The following is a 23,670-nucleotide window of genomic DNA, read 5'->3' on the forward strand; positions in this document are numbered from 1 at the left end:
CAATGTCAAATGTGATATAGCGAAGCACCTGAGTGAGTTGGGTGCACAATTACGCAGGTACTTTCCCGAAACGGATGACACAAACAACTGGATTCTTTATCCCTTTCATGCCCTGCCTCCAGTCCACTTACCGATATCTGAATAAGAGAGCCTCATCGAAATTGCAACAAGCGGTTCTGTGAAAATTTAATCAGAAGCCACTGCCAGATTTCTGGATTGGGCTGCGCTCAAGAGTATCCTGCCTTAGCCAATCGCGCTGTTAAGACACTGATGCCCTTTGCAACCATGTACCTATGTGAGAGTGGATTCTCAGCCCTCCCTAGCATGAACAGACTGTTCACAGACTGTGTGTGGAAAATGATTTAAGACTGAGACTCTCTCCAATACAACCCAACATTGCAGGGTTATGTGCATCCTTTCAAGCACACCCTTCTCATTAACCTGTGGTGAGTTATTCACAATTTTCGATGAACAAATAACATTTTATATTTAAGATGGTTAAATAAAGATTACAATTATTGATAATTATTATTTGTGCCCTGGTCCTTCAAGAGCTCTTTGTGACAACTCACACTCATTCTTATGTTTAATAAATGTATCGTATAGTGTGTGTGTGGCAGGCTTACGATGATGGCAAAAAACAACATTTGAGAGTGCGCTGACCCTGGTGCTAGAGGAGGCACGCAGCTGGAGGTTGAATGTTTGAAGGGGTACGGGACTATAAAAGGTTTGGGAACCAATGCTGTAGATAATGAATATGAGGTTGAAAAGTGGCGGAATTGCCCTTATTAAGCTCTTCATTGACAGTACTGGTATAGTTGATTGTCTAATGCAAACTAGTCTGTTGTGCATAGAAATACTTTGGTTAAAAGGTGAATCATTTTCCCTGGCTGGGATTCACCCATTCTTCCCAGCTCCTATCGCTAATAAACTAAAGTAAACAATTAAATTAAAAGTAAAACAATAAAATAACAATAAAGAGGCTATATACAGGGGGTACCTCGACTAACCTGTAGGTAGAGGTAAAGTGACTATGCAAAAAGCCTCTATGAAGTGGCTTGTTTGGCAGTTTATAGTGAAATGCTTAATCTGGGGCCTTAGCTTGGGGCAAGCTCTGTTTCTTCCTGAAGATTGATATGGGTCACCAACCACACTGAAACTCATATTCTGACTGTAGACACTACTCTTCAAGGTTCATGGCAACCAGTCGCCACAAGGGTGTGCTATATCCCCTGTTCTTTCCTTGCTCTGTTCCATCCCTCACATTATGAGAAGTTGTTTGGAGCTGGAACCATGAATGTGTTTTGGATGTCAAGAATAATATATTTTCTCTATGGGTCCATATGGGTCCATATTTTGGTTTTATGCTATAATATAATAAGCTATTTGTCGTTCAAGGTCATTTAAAAATGATTTATGTTGTCATTGAATCAGGTTGATGCCTGTTTGTTCCAATGCCATCCTGGCTGCATTTGTCTTCCGCAAATATAATCAGAATGTCCCCCAGTTTTATAGCTTTTTTTTTACATGTGTTGTTTACCATAGTCTGGACATTGTCACTCCCTCCCCGTGGCAGACAACTGTAGCTCTTTCATGCCCTTATCCGGTAATGCCCAAACAGACTTGTATCAAGCTCTTCAGGCAGGCAGGCAGTCTGCATCTTTCTTTCCCAAGTTCTGTCTCTGTCTCCCCTTCCCCTGCGTACTGTATAATATGGTCAGTAAATTAAGGAAGTGGGTAGTTTTTATAAATTGCCCTCAATTCACTGAGACCCATGACAATATCGTATAAAATGAAAGAGACTACATTGAAAGTGAAGAGAAGTCTAGAGAAAGAAGAAGAAATGCTCATGAAGTATTTCTCTCCCTAGTTTATGCAAGCCAAGCGTAAAATCAATGGCGGTGTCATAGGTAAACAGAGGAACAGGAAGTCAAAGGTAACACCCTGACTGCATCTCCTCATTCATGCTCTGCTGAACTGTTTATTGACTTGTTTGGGCTGATCAGTTGCATAACCATTTTGAATGGATCTGGGGTAGTGGCGAAGGCAGTCAATAGTGTCATAACTAACTGGGTCATCGCAGGGCGTCGTGGGGGGTGTTAGTGTATTGAGTGGAACCCGTCTGATCAGATAAATCTACAGCTGCCAGCCCAGGGAGAGACCATGGGGCCTACCTTTAGTCAGCTGAGGATGGTTGAGGGAATTTGTGACTTGGCTCAGCACTCTTTAAAGGTCAGTCTTAATGAGTTAGCTACAGTACTGGGACAGTGATCTGACCTAGCTGTCTCTCTGTTAGGCAGTTGACGTGGTCTGGGGAGTTGACAGATCTTACACAACCTCCATGAGTCACGACAGGTAGGGCTGTGACTGTCATGGAATTTGAGGTTACGGCAGGGTTTCCCAAACTCGGTCCCCGGAACCCCAGGGGGTACACGTTTTGTTTTTTGCCCTAGCACTATACAGCTGATTTAAAATAATCAACTAATCATCAAGCTTTGATCATTTGAATCAGATGTGTAGTGTCCGGGGGAAAAAACAAAACGTGCACCCCTTGGGGTCCCGAGGACCGAGTTTGGGAATCTCTGGGATGCAGTAGTTGGCCAGGCCAATCTACACGGTCACCGACATAACCGTTGGGGGGAGGATTGGCGCGTATCACACTCAAAAGAAGCACGTGGCTTTTCTCTGCAACTTCACTATTACCAGTAGCAATTCATTATTATTAATCAAGTTATTACCTTTAAATATTATTAGTCTAGTATATTAATTAAGAAATGTCAGATTGGAGAGGAATTCCGAAAAAATACATATTTCCGATTTTGACGCACTAAACTATTCACACCAAGTCCAAAACATTTACCTCCAATTTACAGAACAATTAACAGAACAAAAACAAAAAAGGCCTACAGGCAACATGTCCATAGCCTATCTATCAGCGTTGATTAGTCCATAAACTATGAAAAGATTCCGTAACTAATTATACCTTAGACACTTAGACATTTCCTTGTTTTTGAAAGAAAAGCTTCTTTTTTTTGGTCCATTTAAAATAACATCAAATTGATAAAATCAACGTTTAGTTGTCACGTGCGCCGAATACAGCTTACTTACAGGCTCTAACCAATAGTGCAAAAAAGCTATTAGGTGAACAATAGGTAAGTAAAGAAATAAAAACAACAGTAAAAAGACAGTGAAAAACAGTAGCGAGGCTACATACAGACAGTGGTTAGTCAGGCTGATTGAGGTAGTATGTACATGTAGATATGGTTAAAGTGACTATGCATATATGATGAACATAGAGTAGCAGTAGCGTAAAGAGGGGGTGGTGGGACACAATGCAGATAGCCCGGTTAGCCAATGTGCGGGAGCACTGGTTGGTCAGGCCAATTGAGGTAATATGTACATATGTACATGAATGTATAGTTAAAGTGACTATGCATATATGATAACCAGAGAGTAGCAGCAGCGTAAAAGAGGGGTTGGGGGGCACACAATGCAAATAGTCCGGGTAGCCATTTGATTACCTGTTCAGGAGTCTTATGGCTTGGGGGTAAAATACAGTGTAGACATTTTTAATGTTGTAAATGACTATTGTCGCTGGAAATGGCTGATTTAAAAAAAAATATATATATATATATGTTTATGGAATATCTACATAGGCGTACAGAGGCCCATTATCAGCAACCATCACTCCTGTGTTCCAATGGCACGTTGTGTTAGCTAATCCACGTTTCATTTTAAAAGACTAATTGATTAGAGGCTCAAAATGTCCAGAAACAAAGAACTTTCTTCTGAAACTCGTCAGTCTATTCTTGTTCAGGCTATTCCATGTGAGAAATTGCCAAGAAACTGAAGATCTCATACAACGCTGTGTACTACTCCCTTCACAGAACAGTGCAAACTGTCTCTAACCAGAATAGAAAGATGAGTGGAGGCCCTGGTGCACAACTGAGAAAGAGGACAAGTACATTAGAGTGTCTAGTTTGAGAAACAGACACCTCACAAGTCCTTAACTGGCAGCTTCATTAAATAGTACCCGCAAAACATCAGTCTCAACGTCAACAGTGAAGAGGCGACTCCAGGATGCTGGCCTTCTCGGAAGAGTTCCTCTGTCCAGTGTGTGTTCTTTTGTCCATCTTAATCTTTTATTTTTATTGGAGAGTCTGCAATATGTCTTTTTCTTTGCAACTCTGCCTAGAAAGCCAGCATCCCGGAGTCGCCTCTTCACTGTTGATGTTGAGACTGGTGTTTTGTGGGTACTATTTAATGAAGCTCCCAGTTGAGGACTCTTAAGAGCCTATCGACTGAAGAGAGCCCTCCACTTCTTCCTTGGAGGCGTCTGTTGTAGAATTTTATATAATAATTTAAAGTGTTGAATCAAGTGTTGTTTTTTGTACCAGTTCATCAACCATGTGCCATGGAATCGGTACATCAAAAAATCTCTTCCCATTTATTTTGAAACCGGTATGACGCAGCTGTCAACATTTTTGTCCTCAAATTAAACTGGTATATTTTTCTATTTATGCCCGGTTGAATAGGATTGGCACATTGTACATTTGACACAACATTAACGCATTTTAGGCCTCAGAGCCAGAACAACCTTGCCGATTGCTGTTGAATAATTAATGAAGTCAGACACATCCAACCTGTTTTATAAGAAGACCAATTTATTTATTTACTGGCAAGCAATGAAAATGTACATTGTATAAATGAAAGTCCACACATCAAAGATGTTTTCCTGAAGAGCAATAGCCTATAGGCTAGCAATTCTACACCCCCACATATCTAGCAGATTAGCTGCTCAACATCAAATTACAGTTGGAAAGAGGAAGCGATGTAGACAGACTAAGTTAGCAAAACAATTGCTTATTATCATTAGTAAACACACCCGCTATTAGGTAATATATATATATATATAAATTAATGAATGTAGGACTATTTAAATGTATTTGACGGTTATTTTATTTTCATGGCGGTTCCAGTTATTCAATTACCGTCACAACCCTAACAATCTTTCAAGTCTTTCTCAGGGTGTTCCACTATAAGTAGATGGGGATTTGAATTCTTATGTCACCTTACTGTCTTTAGTTGGATTGAGATATATAGTGTGAGTGTGTATACGAAGACAGAGTGAGACAGATGTGGGTATGGTGATTTGAATGTGTTGGGCAGCGAGAAGTAGACTCTTAGCCAATCACTTTGTGTGGCCCTCCCGGGCAGGCCTCCTTTTACAGTCTGCTGACACCCGTGCTATATTAGAGACACCACCCACAGCTGCACCTGACAATTTACAGCAACCAACGCCACTACTAGGGCTCTGCAGAGGGAGAGCAAAATAGAGCAGGGAGAGCGAGAGGAGGAGCAGAGTGAAATTCAGCAGAGAGATAGGAGACCAGAGAGATATTGAGTGAGCTGAAGGGGAGGCAGAGAGATTCTGCCTGTGTGCGCTGTGCTACACTGTGCATCATCACTTGGGAGTGTTGGACTTCGTCTCACAGAGGACGTGTGGAATTTCCAGCTTTCTTTCCCTTCGTGTTCTCCAGCAAACGTGTGATTTGCCACAGACATCAATTCCCTGAGAGGGGAGCATACTTCACCTGCAGCCTCTGCTGGGCTCTGTGGACTCGATGAGACATTTTCTCGATGAGGTAACAGAAAGAACAGATCCTTAACTTACCGAGAAATACAAGCATGAAGGACGGCCGTGTCGAAATAACAGATAACACATCAATTGAACGGAGAAGAGGCATCTCTTAACCAGTAGAGGAGATCTGCTCATGAGAATAAAGACAATCCTTCATCTAAGAGCCTATCGACTGAAGAGGGCCCTCCACTTCTTCCTTGGAAAGGTCCAGCTCTTTCCAGAAGACTAACACAAGGCCATCCAGAGCTGGAAGAGTAGCCTCGCTCAAACGACTGATTCAATAAGCACCTGACTGGTTAGGAAAAACCCTTCTCCGATCAGATCTTCAGTTTCATTCTGGCACAGATTTTGTCATCTTTGACACAGATCTTTAACTTTATTGTATTTACAAACATGCATCAGGCGGAGTAGCAGGAGTAGCTCTCTCGCCACTCTTCTGGGGAGTGGTGGTGGTGCCCAATAGTTGTGACCGGTCCCTGTCCTGGATGGTCATGGTCCATATTGGGTGCTGAACCCATCGCTTGAACCCGCTTGTGTCCATGAAGAGGTTTGGCAGCCTGAGGAGGAGTAAGAAGCGGAAGGAGCAGGACCTGCTAGCGGAAGGAAGACGACAGTCAGAGCCACCATGTCTGCCTGGTAATGTCTTGTGCTGTTCACATGATCACACCACTTCAATTGTCTATAAAAGTGTCTAACTGCGTAGTATACACTGAGTGTACAAAACATTAGGAACACCTTCCTAGTATTGAGTTGCACCCCCTTTTCCCCTCAGAACAGCTTCAATTAGTTGGGGCATGGACTCTACAATGTGCTAAAAGCGTTCCACAGGGATGCTGGCCCATGTTGACTCCAATGGTTCCCACAGTTGTGTCATGTTGGCTGGATGTCCTTTGGGTGGTGGACCATTCTTGATACACGCAGGTGTTCCTAATGTTTTGTACACTCAGTGTATGACGGGCCACAAGACTGAAGACAGTATATGTTGAATATATTATCCTTCCCTCAAGGTCTCTTTAGATTCTAACCATTCCACTGCAAAATGGCGTAGTGTTACCAGATACACAAGTATACTCACAAGATGTCATGGCTGTACACTGTATCTGTATAGTTGTTGGCTAACTTTTAATTGTAATTGAAGACGGCGACAGAACATGATGTCTAGTCTGACGTATCAGACAGCCATCATGGATTAACAATCACAATCAAAATAAATGTTTATTATCGGAGCAGTTAAATGGATCCTCTATTGATACAGTAGTAGTACAGTATAAACAGCATCCATTTTGTAACAAGTACAGTAAGGTAGACATCACCCGGACCCCCTGCTGATCCAGACAGTAAAAACAGAGCATCCATTTTGTAATTGGCACTGCAGCTACATATAGGGGCTGCTGACAGCTCGGAGGTCTTAATGGCCGGTGTCCCTCAAAAACATTTGTGAAATTGTACGTTGTACAGTGAGGATATGAGACGGTAAACTAACATGTTTGCATGTTTTTTCATTCAATCTAATTCATCGTGATTTAAGAGTACTCTCGTGCTACATAGAATGGTAATTGATAGTCCTGCTGCTTGAGCTGGGTGATAATACGACGCTGTTATTTTTGACCCACATCTGTTAGTCTCTGTAATCATCGCTGCTCTGATTTGGAACGTTAAACTTTATGAAAATGACGGTGTCTCCTTCAGGAGTGTCAGGGACAGGGTCATCACACTGGATACATGGGGTTTTAGGAATGTTACCTTTGGGACATCTCACTGGATGCTTGGGGCGTACGGACGGTGGCCCTGAGTGACACTGCCATGAACTCCACAGCTCCTAATTTTAGCCCTAGTCTGACCTGGGATCAGTGGAGGAAGAGGTCAAGGCCCAACTGTCATTATGATGTGAACCTGTATGTGTAAACCCATATGTGGTGCTCAGTTTATTTTGGTCTGGCCCCATACTGTATGTGCTGTTGCCAAGTCTTTTATGGTTAGGACATGACAATAATAGAAGAGTTTGACATGTCAACAATAGAAGAGTTGTCTACACTACAGCACGTACAGTATAGCACCATACTGTAGATTGAGGATTTTCTTTATTTATTCAATTTTAGAATAATGCTGTAACGTAACAAAATGTGGAAAAAGTCAAGGGGTCTTTATACTTCCCGAATGCACTGTACATCAGACAGCCAGGTCAGATCATATTGCTGATACACTCAAAACCAGTCTCATAACCCAACATGGCTGACAGCCCAGTCACCCCTTTCAAACTCCTAAGGGAAATCTGCCACTCACCACTGCAGATCAGAAACACTGATTGCTTCATGTTGAGGCCCAGCAGTATTGTGACACCTGCCTTCCTCCTTAGACTTAATGGAAAGAACATTGGCCAATATGATGCCGTCACAATCTTAGTTCACCATTGCCCTTTTATACACAAAGCTTTTCAGTGTTTTCAAAATGTAGTGCGACACAATCTGACATGCTGAATTAGATGTCGATTGTTGGGTGTTTCAGTTAACCAACTGAGGGGCCAGTCTGCAAAATCCAATGGACTAGTGTCTACACGGATGGACTAGACGCAGGGGTGGGCAACTCCAGTCCTCGAGGGCCTGATTGGTGTCACACTTTTTCTCCATCCCTAGCAAACACAGCTGATTAATCAAATTGCATTCTAAACTGAAGATCATGATTAGGTGATTTATTGGAGTCAGGTGTGTTAGCTGGGGCAAAGCTGTGACCCCAATCAGGCCCTGGAGGACTGGAATTGCCCACCTCTGGAGAGGTTAAGAAACACTGGTATAGATGACTCCAGTACCCCATGTGGTGTATTCCCCCTCCCCTCCCTGTGTGTTTGGTGAGGAGGGCCTCCCTCCCTGCTGTCCCCCTGTGTTATCTTCTCCTGCGGAATGTGCCACAACAGCGTAGCTAAAATAAGACACCAAAACGACTGAAGAGAGGGCTGGTATTAGCCAGCTAAATGTCAGGAGATAGTGGAGATAGCTGGACTGGGCAGGTGTGTTTTTGTGACACGATGAATGCCTGTGCAGATTTATCCTCTTCAATGAAGTTGAGCTTTCTGTAGATGGCATATAGGTTTACTATTTACTGTTGAATGTAACTGCCATTTAGTATTCAGTCCCTTTTATTTGAACGCAGTAGAAGCAGAAGTCAGTGTGTGTGCTGTATGGTTTACTAGAGGGTTCTATACACAGCCATAAAATTAGAATTATAACAATTACTCAAATGAGAAGGTAGTGAATTAGTTTGTATGCCGCCAATCCAAAACCATGCATGGCTTAAAATGACTAGTATAAATCGTAAAATGTATCAGTTTCACTTAAGGTCGAGAGGTTTGACAACTATACCGCGTAAAATTCAAGATAGTTGGGAACATTTTTGTTGTCCCAATACCATGGCATCGGGATTATGAACTGATGTACAAAACAACATTTGACGCATCGATCCATTCTTTTCAATATAAATTATTATATATATATTCGCTACAGAAATAATGCTCAATATATTGGGCATTGAACAGTCAGCCCTGTGCAGACTCTGCCACGAGGAAACAGAATCAATGGAACATCTCTTTTCGTCCAGAAGGGGTTAAGTCATGTCTGTGTTCAGATGGACCTACAACAATACTATAAGGAGATCTGAAAAACCATGCTCAATCAATTGGGAAATATGATTATACTCTTAAAAGTAAAGTATTTATTTTTAGGGCAATCTCTGTAGAAATGGTACGAGTAGAGAGGTTCAAGACCCCCGTAAGACAGTAAAATATAAGGATGTATTGCAAAATAAAATGGGGAAAATGGTAATATACTAGGGAAAATGTGTTCGTCTGTGGATATCTGTGGGGGGAATTAAGATTAGAGGGATTGGTTGATTTGACGACGTACTTGGAGTCCTGTAGAAATAGGAGGCTATATGTACACTGAACAAAAATATGAACGCAACATGTAAAGTGTTGGTCACATGTTTCATGAGCTGAAATAAAAGATCCCAGAAATGTTACATTCGCACAAAAAGCTTATTTCTCTCAAATTTTGTGCACAAATTTGTTTACATCCCTGTTAGTGAGCATTTTCTCCTTTGCCAAGATAATCCTTCCACCGGACAGGTGTGGCATATCAAGAAGCTGATTAAACAGCATGATCATTACACAGGTTCACCTTGTGCTGGGGACAATAAAAGGCAACTCTAAAATGTACAGTTTTGTCACACAACACAATCCCACAGATGTCTCAAGTTTTGAGGGAGCGTGCAATTGGCATGCTGACTGCAGGAATGTCCACCAGAGCTGTTGCCAGAGAATTTAATGTTCATTTCTCTACCATAAGCTGCCTCCAATGTCATTTTTGGAGAGAATTTGGCAGTATGTCCAACTGGCCTCACAACCGCAGACCATGTGTATGGCGTTGTGTGGGCGAGCGGTTTGCTGATGTCAATGTTGTGAACAGAGTGCCCCATGGTGGCAGTGGGGTTATGGTATGTGCAGGCATAATCTGCAGACAGCGAACACAATTGCATTTTATCGATGGCAATATTGTGAAGCGATCCTGAGGTCCATTGTAAGTGTCACGTTGTATAATGATTGGAGACAGGCGCAGGAATATGAACGTTTTTTTTATTTCACTATCCAAAATGGCGTACATCATGAACATGAATGGGACGAAGCCCAAAGCAAACACGTGTATATATACAGTATATCACAAAAGTGAGTACACCCCTCACATTTTTGTAAATATTTGAGTATATCTTTTCATGTGACAACACTGAAGAAATGACACCCTGCTACAATGTAAAGTAGTGAGTGTACAGCTTGTATAACAGTGTAAATTTGCTGTCCCCTCAAAATAACTCAACACACAGCCATTAATGTCTAAACCGCTGGCAACAAAAGTGAGTACACCCCTAAGTGAAAATGTCCAAATTGGGCCCAATTAGCCATTTTCCCTCGCCGGTGTCATGTGACTCGTTAGTGTTACAAGGTCTCAGGTGTGAATGGGGAGCAGGTGTGTTAAATTTGGTGTCATCGCTCTCACACTCCCTCATACTGACTGGTCACTGGAAGTTCAACATGGCACCTCATGGCAAAGAACTCTCTGAGGATCTGAAAAAAAGAATTGTTGCTCTACATAAAGATGGCCTGGGCTATAAGAAGATTGCTGCAGCACGGTGGCCAAGACCATACAGCGGTTTACCTGGACAGGTTCCACTCAGAACAGGCCTCGCCATGGTCGACCAAAGAAGTTGTGTACTCACTTTTGTGATATACTGTATATAACACAGGGCTGTGACCCAAACAAAGAGCGAGGTGTAAACCTCTAATAAATACACAGGGAGAGACCCGTAATAACAAGCGCACGGTAACACACAAGCTGACGGACATGGAACAATGATCAACAAGGACAATGGGGAACAGAGGGCACGTATATACACATACTAATCAGGGGGAATGGGAACCAGGTGTGCGTAATGAGACAAGACAGTCCGGGGTTGGTGGTGATGATCCAGTTCAGTGACGTCTAGAAAGATGGTGACATAGACCTCGAACTGGTGAACGGAATGAACAGCAGTACCGGGGCAATCCGTGACAGTGAGGCACATTTTCTTTTTTAGGTATCTGTGACCGACTGTATTCCCAGTCATGTGAAATCCATAGATGAATTTTTCTCATATTTCTCATTTTGACATTTCCTCATATGAACTGTAACTCAGTAAAATCTTTGAATATAACTTTTACATTTTTGTTCAGTGTGTGTGTATGTATACATACATACATACATACATACATACATACATACATACATACAGTTGAAGTCAGAGGTTTACTTACACTTAGGTTGGAGTCATTAAAACTCGTTTTTCAACCACTCCACAAATTTATTGTTAACAAACTATAGTTTTGGCAAGTCGGTTAGGACATCTACTTTGTGCATGACACAAGTAATTTTTCAAACAATTGTTTACAAACAGATTATTTCATTTATAATTCACTGTATCACAATTCCAGTGGGTCAGAAGTTTACATACACTAAGTTCTCTGTGCCTTTACACAGCTTGGAAAATTCCAGAAAATGATGTCATGGCTTTAGAAGCTTCTGATAAGCTAATTGACATCATTTGAGTCAATTGGAGTTGTACCTGTGGATGTATTTCAAGGGCTAACTTCCAACTCAGTGCCTTTTTGCTTGACATCATGGGAAAATCAAAAGAAGTCAGCCAAGACCTCAGAAAAAAATGGTAGACTTCCACAAGTCTGGATCATCCTTGGGAGCAATTTTCAAACGCCTGAAGGTACCACGTTCACCTGTACAAACAATAGTACGCAGGTATAAACACCATGGGACCACACAGCCGTCATACCGCTCAGGAAGGAGACGCGTTTTGTCTCCTAGAGATGAATGTACTTTGGTGCGAAAAGTGCAAATCAAAATCAGTTAACAACAGCAAAGGACCTTGTGAACATGCTGGAGGAAACAGGTACAAAAGTATCTATATCCACAGTAAAACAAGTCCTATATCGACATAACCTGAGAGGCCGCTCAGCAAGGAAGAAGCCACTGCTCCAAAACCGCCATAAAAAAGCCAGACTACGGTTTGCAATTGCACATGGGGACAAAGATCGTACTTTTTGGAGAAATGTTCTCTGGTCTGATGAAACAAAAATAGAACTGTTTAGTAGAGGTCGACCGATTATGATTTTTCAACACCGATACCGATTAATCGGCCGATTATTTTTATCTATTTGTAATAATGACAATTACAACAATGCTGAATGAACACTTATTTTAACTTAATATAATACATCAATAAATTCAATGTAGCCTCAAATAAATAATGAAACATGTTCAATTTGGTTTAAATAATGCAAAAACAAAGTGTTGGAGAAGAAAGTAAAAGTGCAATATGTGCCATGTAAGAAAGCTAACATTTAAGTTCCTTGCTCAGAACATGAGAACATATGAAAGCTGGTGGTTCCTTTTAACATGAGTCTTCAATATTCCCAGTTAAGAAGTTTTAGGTTGTAGTTATTATAGGAATTATAGGACTATTTCTCTCTATACGATTTGTATTTCATATACCTTTGACTATTGGATGTTCTTATAGGCACTTTAGTATTGCCAGTGTAACAGTATAGCTTCCATCCCTCTCCTCACCGCTACCTGGGCTCGAACCAGGAACACATCGACAACAGCCACCCTCGAAGCAGCGTTACCCATGCAGAGCAAGGGGAACAACTACTCCAAGTCTCAGAGCGAGTGACGTTTGAAACGCTATTAGCGCGCACCCCGCTAACTAGCTAGCCATTTCACATCGGTTACACCAGCCTAATCTCGGGAGTTGATAGGCTTGAAGTCATAAACAGCGCAAGGCTTGAAGCATTGCAAAGAGCTGCTGACAAAACACAGTAAAGTGCTGTTTGAATGAATGCTTACGAGCCTGCTGGTGCCTACCATCGCTCAGTCAGACTGCTCTATCAAATCATAGGCTTAATTATAACATAATAACCCACAGAAATACGAGCCTTAGGTCATTAATATGGTCGAATCCGGAAACTATCATCTCGAAAACAAAACGTTTATTCTTTCAGTGAAATACGGAACCGTTCCGTATTTTATCTAACGGGTGGCATCCATAAGTCTAAATATTCCTGTTACATTGCACAACCTTCAATGTTATGTCATAATTACGTAAAATTCTGGCAAATTAGTTCGCAACGAGCCAGGCGGCCCAAACTGTTGCATATACCCTGACTCTGCGTGCAATGAACGCAAGAGAAGTGACACAATTTCACCTGGTTAATATTGCCTGCTAACCTGGATTTCTTTTAGCTAAATATGCAGGTTTAAAAAATATATACTTCTGTGTATTGATTTTAAGAAAGGCATTGACGTTTATGGTTAGGTACACGTTGGAGCAACGACAGTCCTTTTTCGCGAATACGCACCGCATCGATTATATGCAATGCAGGACACGCTAGATAAACTAGTAATATCATCAACCATGTGTAGTTATAACTAGTGATTATGATTGATTGATTGTTTTTTATAAGATAAGTTTAATGCTAGCTAGCAACTTACCTTGGCTTCTTACTGCATTCGCGTAACAGGCAGGCTCCTCGTGAGGCAGGTGGTTAGAGCGTTGGACTAGTTAACCGTAAGGTTGCAAGTTTGAATACCTGAGCTGACAAGGTAAAAATCTGTCGTTCTGCCCCTGAACAAGGCAGTTAACCCACGTTTCTAGGCTGTCACTGAAAATAGGAATGTGTTCTTAACTGACTTGCCTAGTTAAATAAAGGTGTAAAAAAAAAAAAAACTGCAAAATCGGCGTCCAAAAATACCGATTTCCGATTGTTATGAAAACTTGAAATCGGCCCCAATTAATCGGCCATTCCGATTAATCTGTCGACCTCTACTGTTTAGCCATAATGACAATCGTTATGTTTGGAAGAAAAAGAAGGAGGCTTGCAAGCCGAAGAACACCATCCCAACCGTGAAGCACGGGGTTGGCAGCATCATGTTGTGGGGGTGCTTTGCTGCAGTTGGGACTGGTGCACTTCACAAAATGGATGGCTTCATGAGGAAGGAAAATTATGTGGATATATTGAAGCAACATCTCAAGACATCAGTCAGGAAGTTAAAGCTTGGTCGCAAGTGTGTCTTCCAAATGGACAATGACCCCATGCATACTTCCAAAGTTATGGCTTTTGGACAACAAAGTCAAGGTATTGGAGTGGCCATCACAAAGCCCTGACCTCAAACCTATAGAAAATTTGTGGGCATAACTGAAAAAGCGTATGCGAGCAAGGAGGCCTACAAACCTGACTCAGTTACACCAGCTTTGTCAGGAGGGATGGGCCAAAATCCACCCAATTTATTGTGGGAAGCTTGTGGAAGGCTACCCGAAATGTTTGACCCAAGTTAAACTATTTAAAGGCAATGCTACCAAATACTAATTGAGTGTATGTAAACTTCTGACCCACTGGGAATGTGATGAAAGAAATAAAAGCTGAAATAAATCATTCTCTCTCCTATTATTCTGACATTTCACATTCTTAAAATAAAGTGTTAATCCTAACTGACCTAAAACAGATAATTTTTACTCTGATTAAATGTCAGGAATTGTGAAAAACTGAGTTTTTAAATGTATTTGGCTAAGGTGTATGTAAACTTCCGACTTCAACTGTATATTGAATTGCAATGTTTTCCACCAGATCCTCCAACCAGTGGAGGGGTTGGTAAAAAAAAAAATGGTAATCAGAAATAATGCAAGCAAAGTTATTTGATAGATGAATCTGTCATATAGCAAAAAAACTGTTTATTTATGTTTCTGCTGTGTAATGCAACCTGGGAAGTGGTTGTTTTTCAGATCAAACATCATTTAGTTTGCATCAACAATTTACATTTGGGTTCAAGTAATCCCTAATCACCTCCGCTGTTACGACAGTGTCCCTTCATAAGGCAGTTATGACTTATAGTTCTATAGGTGATTGTTCGATAAGTGAGTGGTGACTTGAATGTCAAAGTGAAGTTGTTGATAAGTTACTGGAGATGAGCAGAGTCCCATGGTCTAGAGGAGGAAATGTGAACCACTCGGTACGCATCACCCACGTCACTGGAAGTATGGCCTCAGAAATATGTCAGCAGGGTGGGGCCAGGGCCATGTGTGTGGGTGTCATATGTCAACCCGTTCCCCGTGCTGGGTCGTGACTGCTGAGGGGCATGTGAGGGCTGTCATGTGATCAAGCGGCAGCCTCGACCTGACGGACACTGCCAGAACAGGAGCCTGCTAGCCTCTCAGACAGCTGTCCAATACTATAGCCAGGCTGAATGATATATCACTGTTAGTACTGTATGGTATACTGTACACTAGATACAGATAACTGCCAAAATAAGGGAACACTTGAGTAAATGAGGGATACAAAGTATATTGATCCCATCATGCTTAGGGTCATGTATAAAAATGGCCAGTTGCCCATTATTTTGGCTACCATAGAAGAAGAGATGTCAGTGACTTTGAAAGAGGGGTCTCAAAGGAAAATAGGGGGTTTAAAGGGTGTGTGTGTGTGCGTGTCAGTCAGTCACCAGATCTCAACTCAATTGAAAACTTATGGGAGATTCTGGAATGGTGCCTAAGACAGCGTTTTACCATCACCATCAACAAAACACCAAATGATAGAATTTCTAGTGGAAGAATGGGGTCACATCCCTCCAATAGAGTTCCAGACACTTGTAGAATCTATAATGCGCATTGAACCTGTTCTGGGGCTCATGGTGGCCCAACGCCCTATTAAGATGCTTTATGTTGGTGTTTCCTTTATTTTGGCAGTTACATGTATCTCTTCACTGATTTATGATATGATACACATCATCAAGGCTGGGTAATGGCACAGTGGTATTAGTACATGAAGCTAATAAAAAATAGAGGAAGGAAGGACTGATAACTATATTCCACTCTATTGTTAATTGCCAGAATATAGATGTTCTTCACATTGATTTGATTGATTTGTTTGAAATTTGAACCAGCTTTGGAAACATTTTTTAGGTATTCGAAGATGTTCTCTGATACTGTGTTGGTCCAACCCGTTCCTGACAACCTGCAGTACATTCAAATAAGTCTACTGTAGTTGTCATAGGACTCACAAGCTTTGCTTGCACTGCAGTGATCCACTGAAATCAATTGATTGCTGTTCTTTAGGGACAGGGTGGGCTGGATATTTTAATTATTTTCCTGGCAGGTTTCCAGGCCCTGGCAGCACTTAACCACACATGATGTGAATGGAAAATCCCATCAGCAAGCTCAACTCAGATGATTCATCTGGATGAATCAAGTATTATTGACCCATCAGCTTTGCTGATGATAAATGAGGATACTTAATGATATTCCAATCAATATTGTTCTGAAAAGCAAAATATCTTGGGGAGCCACTCCACTATTACAGTATCATGTGACAAGCACATACTCTGTTGAAAGGGTACAGTATATCCCAATCAGAAAGGCCACAATTGAGTTGAGATTGATTGTGAACATAGCAACAGCACTACAGGAGATGTCTAGGGAAACTCCATGTATAAATGACAGGCCTGTGTAGACTAGTGCTAACTGCTAATCCTTTCTCTGGTCCTTGTTTTTCCTCCACAGTCTCCGGCCTCTCGTCTTCCCCCACCCCACCCAGCACCCCCACCCAGGCCCCAAGCCAGTCCATGCTGTTCCCCCAGGAGGTCCACCAGAGTGCCCCTGGACGTCTGGGCCGCTCCCTCTCGTCACCCCCACCAGACACCGGACAGCGCCTCAGCCTGCCCGCCTCTGCCAAGCCCCCCATGCCCTCGTCCTCTCCGATACCGTACGCCTTCCCACTGCCCCAAGCTACCTCACAGCCAGTGAGTGATACCTCTTACTACCTACTACACCAACTGCTGGTTTAGGCTGTTTGTTAGTGGCAGTGATAATTGATTGTGCAGTGAAGCAATATTGCAGGGTTGCCGAGGAAAAGTGGTGTAAGGGAGAAGCTGAGGTGATTTTCTGTGAGTCTCCTAGACCAGGGGTTCCCAACCTTTTTCCCCAGGGCCCCCTTTTTCACATTGTTTTATGCCCTCCCCTTTTGGATTATTGTTATTAAATACAACACCAGCTTGAGTTTTTTTTATTTGAGGGACCTAGGAAAATGTTGTTTTGAAAATAAATTCAACATAGTTTAACAAGACTAATGTCTTTAAGATAAGAGGTAAGATAGTACTTTATTAATCCCCCAGAGGAACATTTTTATTGCACCAGCCAATACATATATTACCAATAAATACACCATAAAAACACAACAAGAAAACACAGACACTAAGAGCAGCACATCATCAATGAATATAAAAACGAAGTGTTCGTGTTAAAAAGCCTCATAGCATATGGTAAAAAGGATTTCCGAAAAAGTTTTGTTTTGGACCTGGGTAAAAAAAATCTGTCTGCCATCAAACTGCAATGCTCCAGGCAGATACTGTAGAGGTGGCTAGTGTTGGCCTCTATACTGCTGAGCTTTTAGAGGATCCTCTTATCCAGGATGGGCTCTAGATTGTCCTGGTGGGTGCTAATGGTAGATCCAGTCTTCTTGATGATTTTGTTTAGCCTGTCTCTAATGATGTTACCCCCCCAAGCAGATTACGCTGTAAAACAGGACACTAGACACAACGCAATTAAAAAAACATTTGGAGCATTTTTGAGCAGACATCAAAGGATCTGAGCTTCCTTAAAAAGAATAGCCTTTACTGAGCTTTTTGAAAAACCATGGAGGTGTTCTCTTTCCACTGCAGCTTATCGTCAATCACCACCCCCAGGTAGTTCTACGAGTCCACCCTTTCCACTGTGATGATCACAGGAGATGCACTCCTTCCTCCTGAATATCACCAGCTCTTTGGTTTTAGACGCATTAAGCTCCAGGTGGTTTTAGATGCACCATGCCACAAATGAGGATATTTCCTCCCTGTGTAGGGAGTCATCATCCTTCGTGATGCAGCCTACAATTCCTGAATCATCTGAAAACTTTTGTAGGTGACAGGAGGCATGGGCGTGCCGGCTGTCTGCTGTGTAGAGGGTGAAGAGGAATGGTGACAGAACCTTCACTTTTGTGGCACCTGTGTTAGTGATGATGGTTTCTGAGACCGAGTGGTTCTGTTGTCTGACCCTGCCTGTCAGTGAGGTAGTCCATGAACCAGGTGATGGTGGAAGGATGTAACTGCATGACCTGTGGTTTGCGGGCTAGAAGATCGGCCTGGATATTTGTTGAATGTACTGGAAAACTCTAATAGCATAATGCGGACTGCTCTCTCCATGTGATCATATGCTTTATGCACCATGCAGTGCATCTTCCACACCTATCTTGGCCTGGTTGGCAAACTGCAGGGAGTCAAGAAACTCCTGCACCTGCTGCTTAAGTTGCGCAAGGACCACTCTGTCAAACACCTTCATCAACTGAGAAGTGAGTGCAACAGGCCTGACGTTGTTTAGGCCCTGTCTCTTGGTGTTTTTGGGAACAGGCACAATGCAGGAGGATTTCCACTGTGTAGGTACAGTAGAGGTAGACAGTGACTGTATTTGTATTTATTATGGATCCCCATTAGCTGTTGCCAAGGCAGCATCTACTCTTCCTGGGGTCCAGCAAAATGAAGCCAGTTATACAATTTTAAAAACATTATAATACATTCACAACAGATTTCACAACACATTAAGTGTGTGCCCTCAGGTCACTACTCTACTACCACATATCTACATCACAAATCCATGTGTACATGTGCGTATGTTATCATGTGTGTGTATGCGTGTGTCTATGCCTGTGTGTGTCTCTTCGTAGTCCCCGCTGTTCCACTAAGCCGGGTGGACACTACACGACTTTCAAAATCCTAACATTGCTGAGCCTCTTACTTTAAACGACCATCTTTCCTCAAATCAAATCAAATTGTATTAATCACACGCGCCGAATACAACAGTGAAATGCTTACTTACGAACCCCTAACCAACAGTGCAGTTTCAAAAAATACGGATAAGAATAAGAGATAAAAGTAACAAGTAATTAAAGAGCAGCAGTAAAAAATAAAATAACAATATATACAGGGAGGTGCCGGTACAGAGTCAATGTGCGGGGGCACCGGTTAGTTGAGGTAGTATGTACATGTAGGTAGAAGGTAGAGTTAATTCAAGTGACTATGCATAGATGACAACAGAGAGTGGCAGTGGTGTGGAGCAATGCGAATAGTCTGGGTAGCCATTTGACTAGATGTTCAGGAGTCTTATGGCTTGGGGGTAGAAGCTGTTTAGAAGCCTCTTGGACCTAGACTTGTCAGTCCGGTACCACTTGCTGTGTGGTAGCAGAGAGAACAGTCTATGACTAGGGTGGCTGGAGTCTTTGACAATTGCTAGGGCCTTCCTCTGACACCGCCTGGTATAGAGGTCCTGGATGGCAGGAAGCTTGGCCCAATGATGTACTGGGCCGTCCGCACAACCCTCTGTAGTGCCTTGCGGTCAGAGGTTGAGCAGTTGCCATACCAGGCAGTGATGCAACCAGTCAGGATGCTCTCGATCGTGCAGCTGTAGAACCTTTTGAGGATATCAGGACCCATGCCAAATCTTTTTAGTTTCCTGAGGGGGAATAGTTGTTGGTGATGTGGACACCAAGGAACTTGAAGCTCTCAACCTGCTCCACTGCAGCCCCGTCGATGAGAATGGGGGCATGCTCGGTCCTCATTTTCCTGTAGTCCACAATCATCTTTCTCTTGATCACGTTGAGGGAGAGGTTGTTGTCCTGGCACTACATGGCCAGGTCTCTGACCTCCTCCCTATAGGCTGTCTCGTTGTTGTCGGTGATCAGGCCTAGCACTGTTGTGTCATCACCAAATTTAATGATGGTGTTGGAGTCGTGCTTGGCCATGCAGTCATGGGAGTACAGGAGGGAACTGAGCACGCACCCCTGAAGGGCCCCTTCGTTGAGGATCAGCGTGGCGGATGTGATGTTACCTACCCTTACCACCTGGGGGCGGCCCGTCAGGAAGTCCAGGATCCAGTTGCAGAGGGAGGTGTTTAGTCCCATGGTCCTTAGCTTATTGATGAGCTTTGAGGGCACTATGGTGTTGAACGCTGAGCTGTAGTCAATGAATAGCATTCTCACATAGGTGTTCCTTTTGTCCAGGTGGGAAAGGGCAGTGGGGAGTGCAATAGAGACTGCTACATCTGTGGGGGCGTTATGCAAATTGGAGTGGGTCTAGGGTTTCTGGGATGATGGTGTTGATGTGAGCCATGACCAACCATTCATAACACTTCATAGCTACAGGCGTGAGCGCTACGGGTCGGTAGTCATTTAGGCAGGTTACCTTAGTGTTCTTGGGCAGAGGCACTATGGTGGTCTGCTTAAAACATATTGGTATTATAAACTCGGACAGGGAGAGGTTGAAAATGTCAGTGAACTCCCGGGTGGCGCAGTGGTCTAGAGCACTGCATCGCAGTGCTAGCTGCGCCACCAGAGTCTCTGGGTTCGCGCCCAGGCTCTGTCGCAGCCGGCCGCGACCGGGAGGTCCGTGGGGCGACGCACAATTGGCTTAGCGTCGTCCGGGTTAGGGAGGGTTTGGCCGGTAAGGATATCCTTGTCTCATCGCGCTCCAGCGACTCCTGTGGCGGGCCGGGCGCAGTGCGCGCTAACCGAGGGGGGCGGGTGCACGGTGTTTCCTCCGACACATTGGTGCGGCTGGCTTCCGGGTTGGAGGCGCGCTGTGTTAAGAAACAGTGCGGCTTGGTTGGGTTGTGCTTCGGAGGACGCATGGCTTTCGACCTTCGTCTCTCCCTAGCCCGTACGGGAGTTGTAGCGATGAGACAAGATAGTAATTACTAGCGATTGGATACCACGAAAATTGGGGAGAAAAGGGGAGAAAAAAAAATGTAAAAGATAAAAAATATAAAAAATGTCAGTGAAGACACTTGCTAGTTGGTCAGCGCATGCTCGCTGTACAGATCCTGGTAATCCGTCTGGTCCTGTGGCCTTGTGAATGTTGACCCGTCTAAAGGTCTTACTCATATCGGCTGCGGAGACCGTGATTCCTGTAGTTTTTTGTGTGTTGCCTACGTATTGGTGCGCACACTAAACGATCTGGCACAGACGGTGATCACACACTACAAGATTGTTCACTTGGTCGTGAGGATTCTCGATACCATGCTGTCTGGCAAAATCTATGATGTGATTCGATTTACGTAGCTACAAGCTTTTGCTCAAAGCAGCCTCTTAAACATTCAGTCAGATATTCACGCTTGCCATACAGCGTTGAAATATCTAGCCAAACATTTTGAATTGAATAGCATTGCTTGTGAACTTCAGAGGTGTAACGATTTGTCACTTTGGCTTTGTTTGAAGGCAAGTACAAACACATACTAGTAGTAGTCATCACTCCTGCTCGAGAGTCTACACATTCTGGGTGAAGCGAAGCAACGTCATCTCACTGCCTTCTTCTCTGGTGAGCTGTCATTGGCTATTGCTGATCACCGTTCTCAAAACATGTCGTTGCATATCTCACACTACAAGAGCGTTTCAGATTTTGTGCCAATTAAAATCAAACCTGTTTGAAAATATCAGGACGTCTGGGACTGCTCAAAGACGAAATGCGCCTTTGACCCGCTCACATTAAACGAGCGTCGGTGACGACCAGGTTCAGTCTGCTTTCCAACTGACAATGGGAAACAAATTCACCTTCAGTAGGACATTAACATTAAACACAAGGCCAAATATACACTGGAGTTGCTTTCCAAGTGTCACGCCCTGGCCTTAGTATTATTTGTTTTCTTTATTATTTTAGTTAGGTCAGGGTGTGACATGGGGTGTGTGTGTGTTTTGGGTGATTATATGGTATAGGGGGTGTTGGTTGTAGTGTATGGGTTTGTGTTGAGTGTATGTGTCTAGGTATGTCTATGGTTGAGTGTAGGTGTTTAGGAAAGTCTATGGTTGCCTGATTTGGTTCTCAATCAGAGACAGCTGGTTATTGTTGTCTCTGATTGGGAGCCATATTTAAGGGAGCCATATTTAAGGTAGCCATAGGCTTTAGGTGTTTGTGGGTAATTGTCTATGTTGAACGTAAGTAGCTTGTATGTGTGCACTTTCGTTTGTAGCTTCACGGTCGTTTGTTGTTTTGTATAGTTTGTATAAGTGTTTCGTTTCGTGTTTCATCTTCGTCGTTCTAATAAAAGAAGATGTATTCATATCCCGCTGCGCCTTGGTCCGTCTCTCCTCCACACGATCATGACACCAAGACAACATTGAATGTTCCTGATTGGCCTAGTTACAGTTTTGACTTAAATCATCTTGAAAATCTATGGCAAGATTTGAAAATTGCTGTCTAGCAATCATCAACAACCAACTTGACAGAGCATGAACAATTTAAAAAAGAATAATGTGCAAATATTGTACAATTCACATTTGTAAAGCTCATAAAGACTTACCCAGAAAGACTCACAGCTGTAATCACTGCCAAAGGTGATTCTAACGTGTATTGACTCAGTGGTGTGAATACTTATGCAAATGAGATATTTCTGTATTTCATTTTCAATACATTTGCTAAAATTTCAAAAAACATATTTTCACTTTGTCATTATGGGGTATTGTGTGTAGATGTGTGAATGTTTTTTTTTTTATACATTTTGAATTCAGGCTGTAACACAACGACATGTTGGGGGGTATGAATACTTTCAGGAGGCACTGTATTTGATTGATTGAGGATGTGATATATATTTTTAAAACTAATACTTCAAGTAACTGTCTGTGTCTGTCTGGTTGAGCTATAGCACACACTACCCTGACAGTGTAAGTCAATATTTCATCACCATCTTTGGTTTTGTTGTTGCTTCTTACACCCTAACCCTCATGATTATATGAGCCATAAGTATCTCTCTCTATCTCTAATATTGATAATTTGTCACGCTGTCTCTATTCTCCTCTCTCCTCACCTCTCTCTCTCTCTCAACACACACCAGGCTCTCCTCTTACCATAATCAAAGGAATGACTTCTCTGCCACTTCCAATCTGGAAGCGTGTTAATGAAACAGCCCTCCATCTCTAATTTACATCCCCGTGTTTACCTACAGCACGTTCCCTTCCCTGTGGCAGTGCAGCAGCAGCAGATTGGGATGGGATTCATGCCCGTGCTGATGCGGGGTTAGGCTGAAAATTGCTGTGTCACGATGAGGTATAGGGTGACTCTGGGGGGTTGGTTGGACATCCCAGGGGTGATCTTTCAGGGCTGTTTCTTCTACTGCACTGGATTAGGGTCTAATCAAGGGGCTAGGGGAGATGAAGAAAAACATTTTTTCAAAGGATTTTGAATCCTCATATGCTACAAAGAGCCCAGTATGGCATATGGCTTGGCTCATGGTACGTGCCATGATGAAGTGTTTTGTAGGATAGGGAGGAAGGCAACTTACCTCATTGACATTTGCATGTTAGTGCTGTACACAGACTTATTTTGTTATAGGATTATTTTGTTGCAGCACAGCCTCTGTCTCTGGGCTAA

General features: G+C 42.8%; 1 protein-coding gene across 8 annotated transcripts in view; it reads left to right on the plus strand.

Annotated features, from left to right (window-relative positions):
• The window catches only part of LOC139559726 (5'-AMP-activated protein kinase subunit gamma-2-like), a 62,251-nt gene that overhangs the window by 25,868 nt on the left and 12,713 nt on the right, over positions 1–23,670 (plus strand). For 6 of the 8 annotated variants that reach the window (XR_011671817.1, XR_011671816.1, XM_071375985.1 and 3 more), the window contains one exon: positions 16,787–17,025. Coding sequence is in view for 6 of the 8 variants with exons in the window: in XM_071375985.1 (XP_071232086.1) it covers positions 16,787–17,025 (239 nt within the window). In the remaining 2 variants the exon portion in view is untranslated. Of the gene's footprint in view, positions 1–5,281; positions 6,278–16,786; positions 17,026–23,670 lie in introns of those variants that run through there. The other 2 variants (XM_071375987.1, XM_071375988.1) reach the window with 1 other exon arrangement.

This window comes from Salvelinus alpinus, chromosome 30 (genome assembly GCF_045679555.1).
Source record: "Salvelinus alpinus chromosome 30, SLU_Salpinus.1, whole genome shotgun sequence".
NCBI lineage: Eukaryota > Metazoa > Chordata > Actinopteri > Salmoniformes > Salmonidae > Salvelinus > Salvelinus alpinus.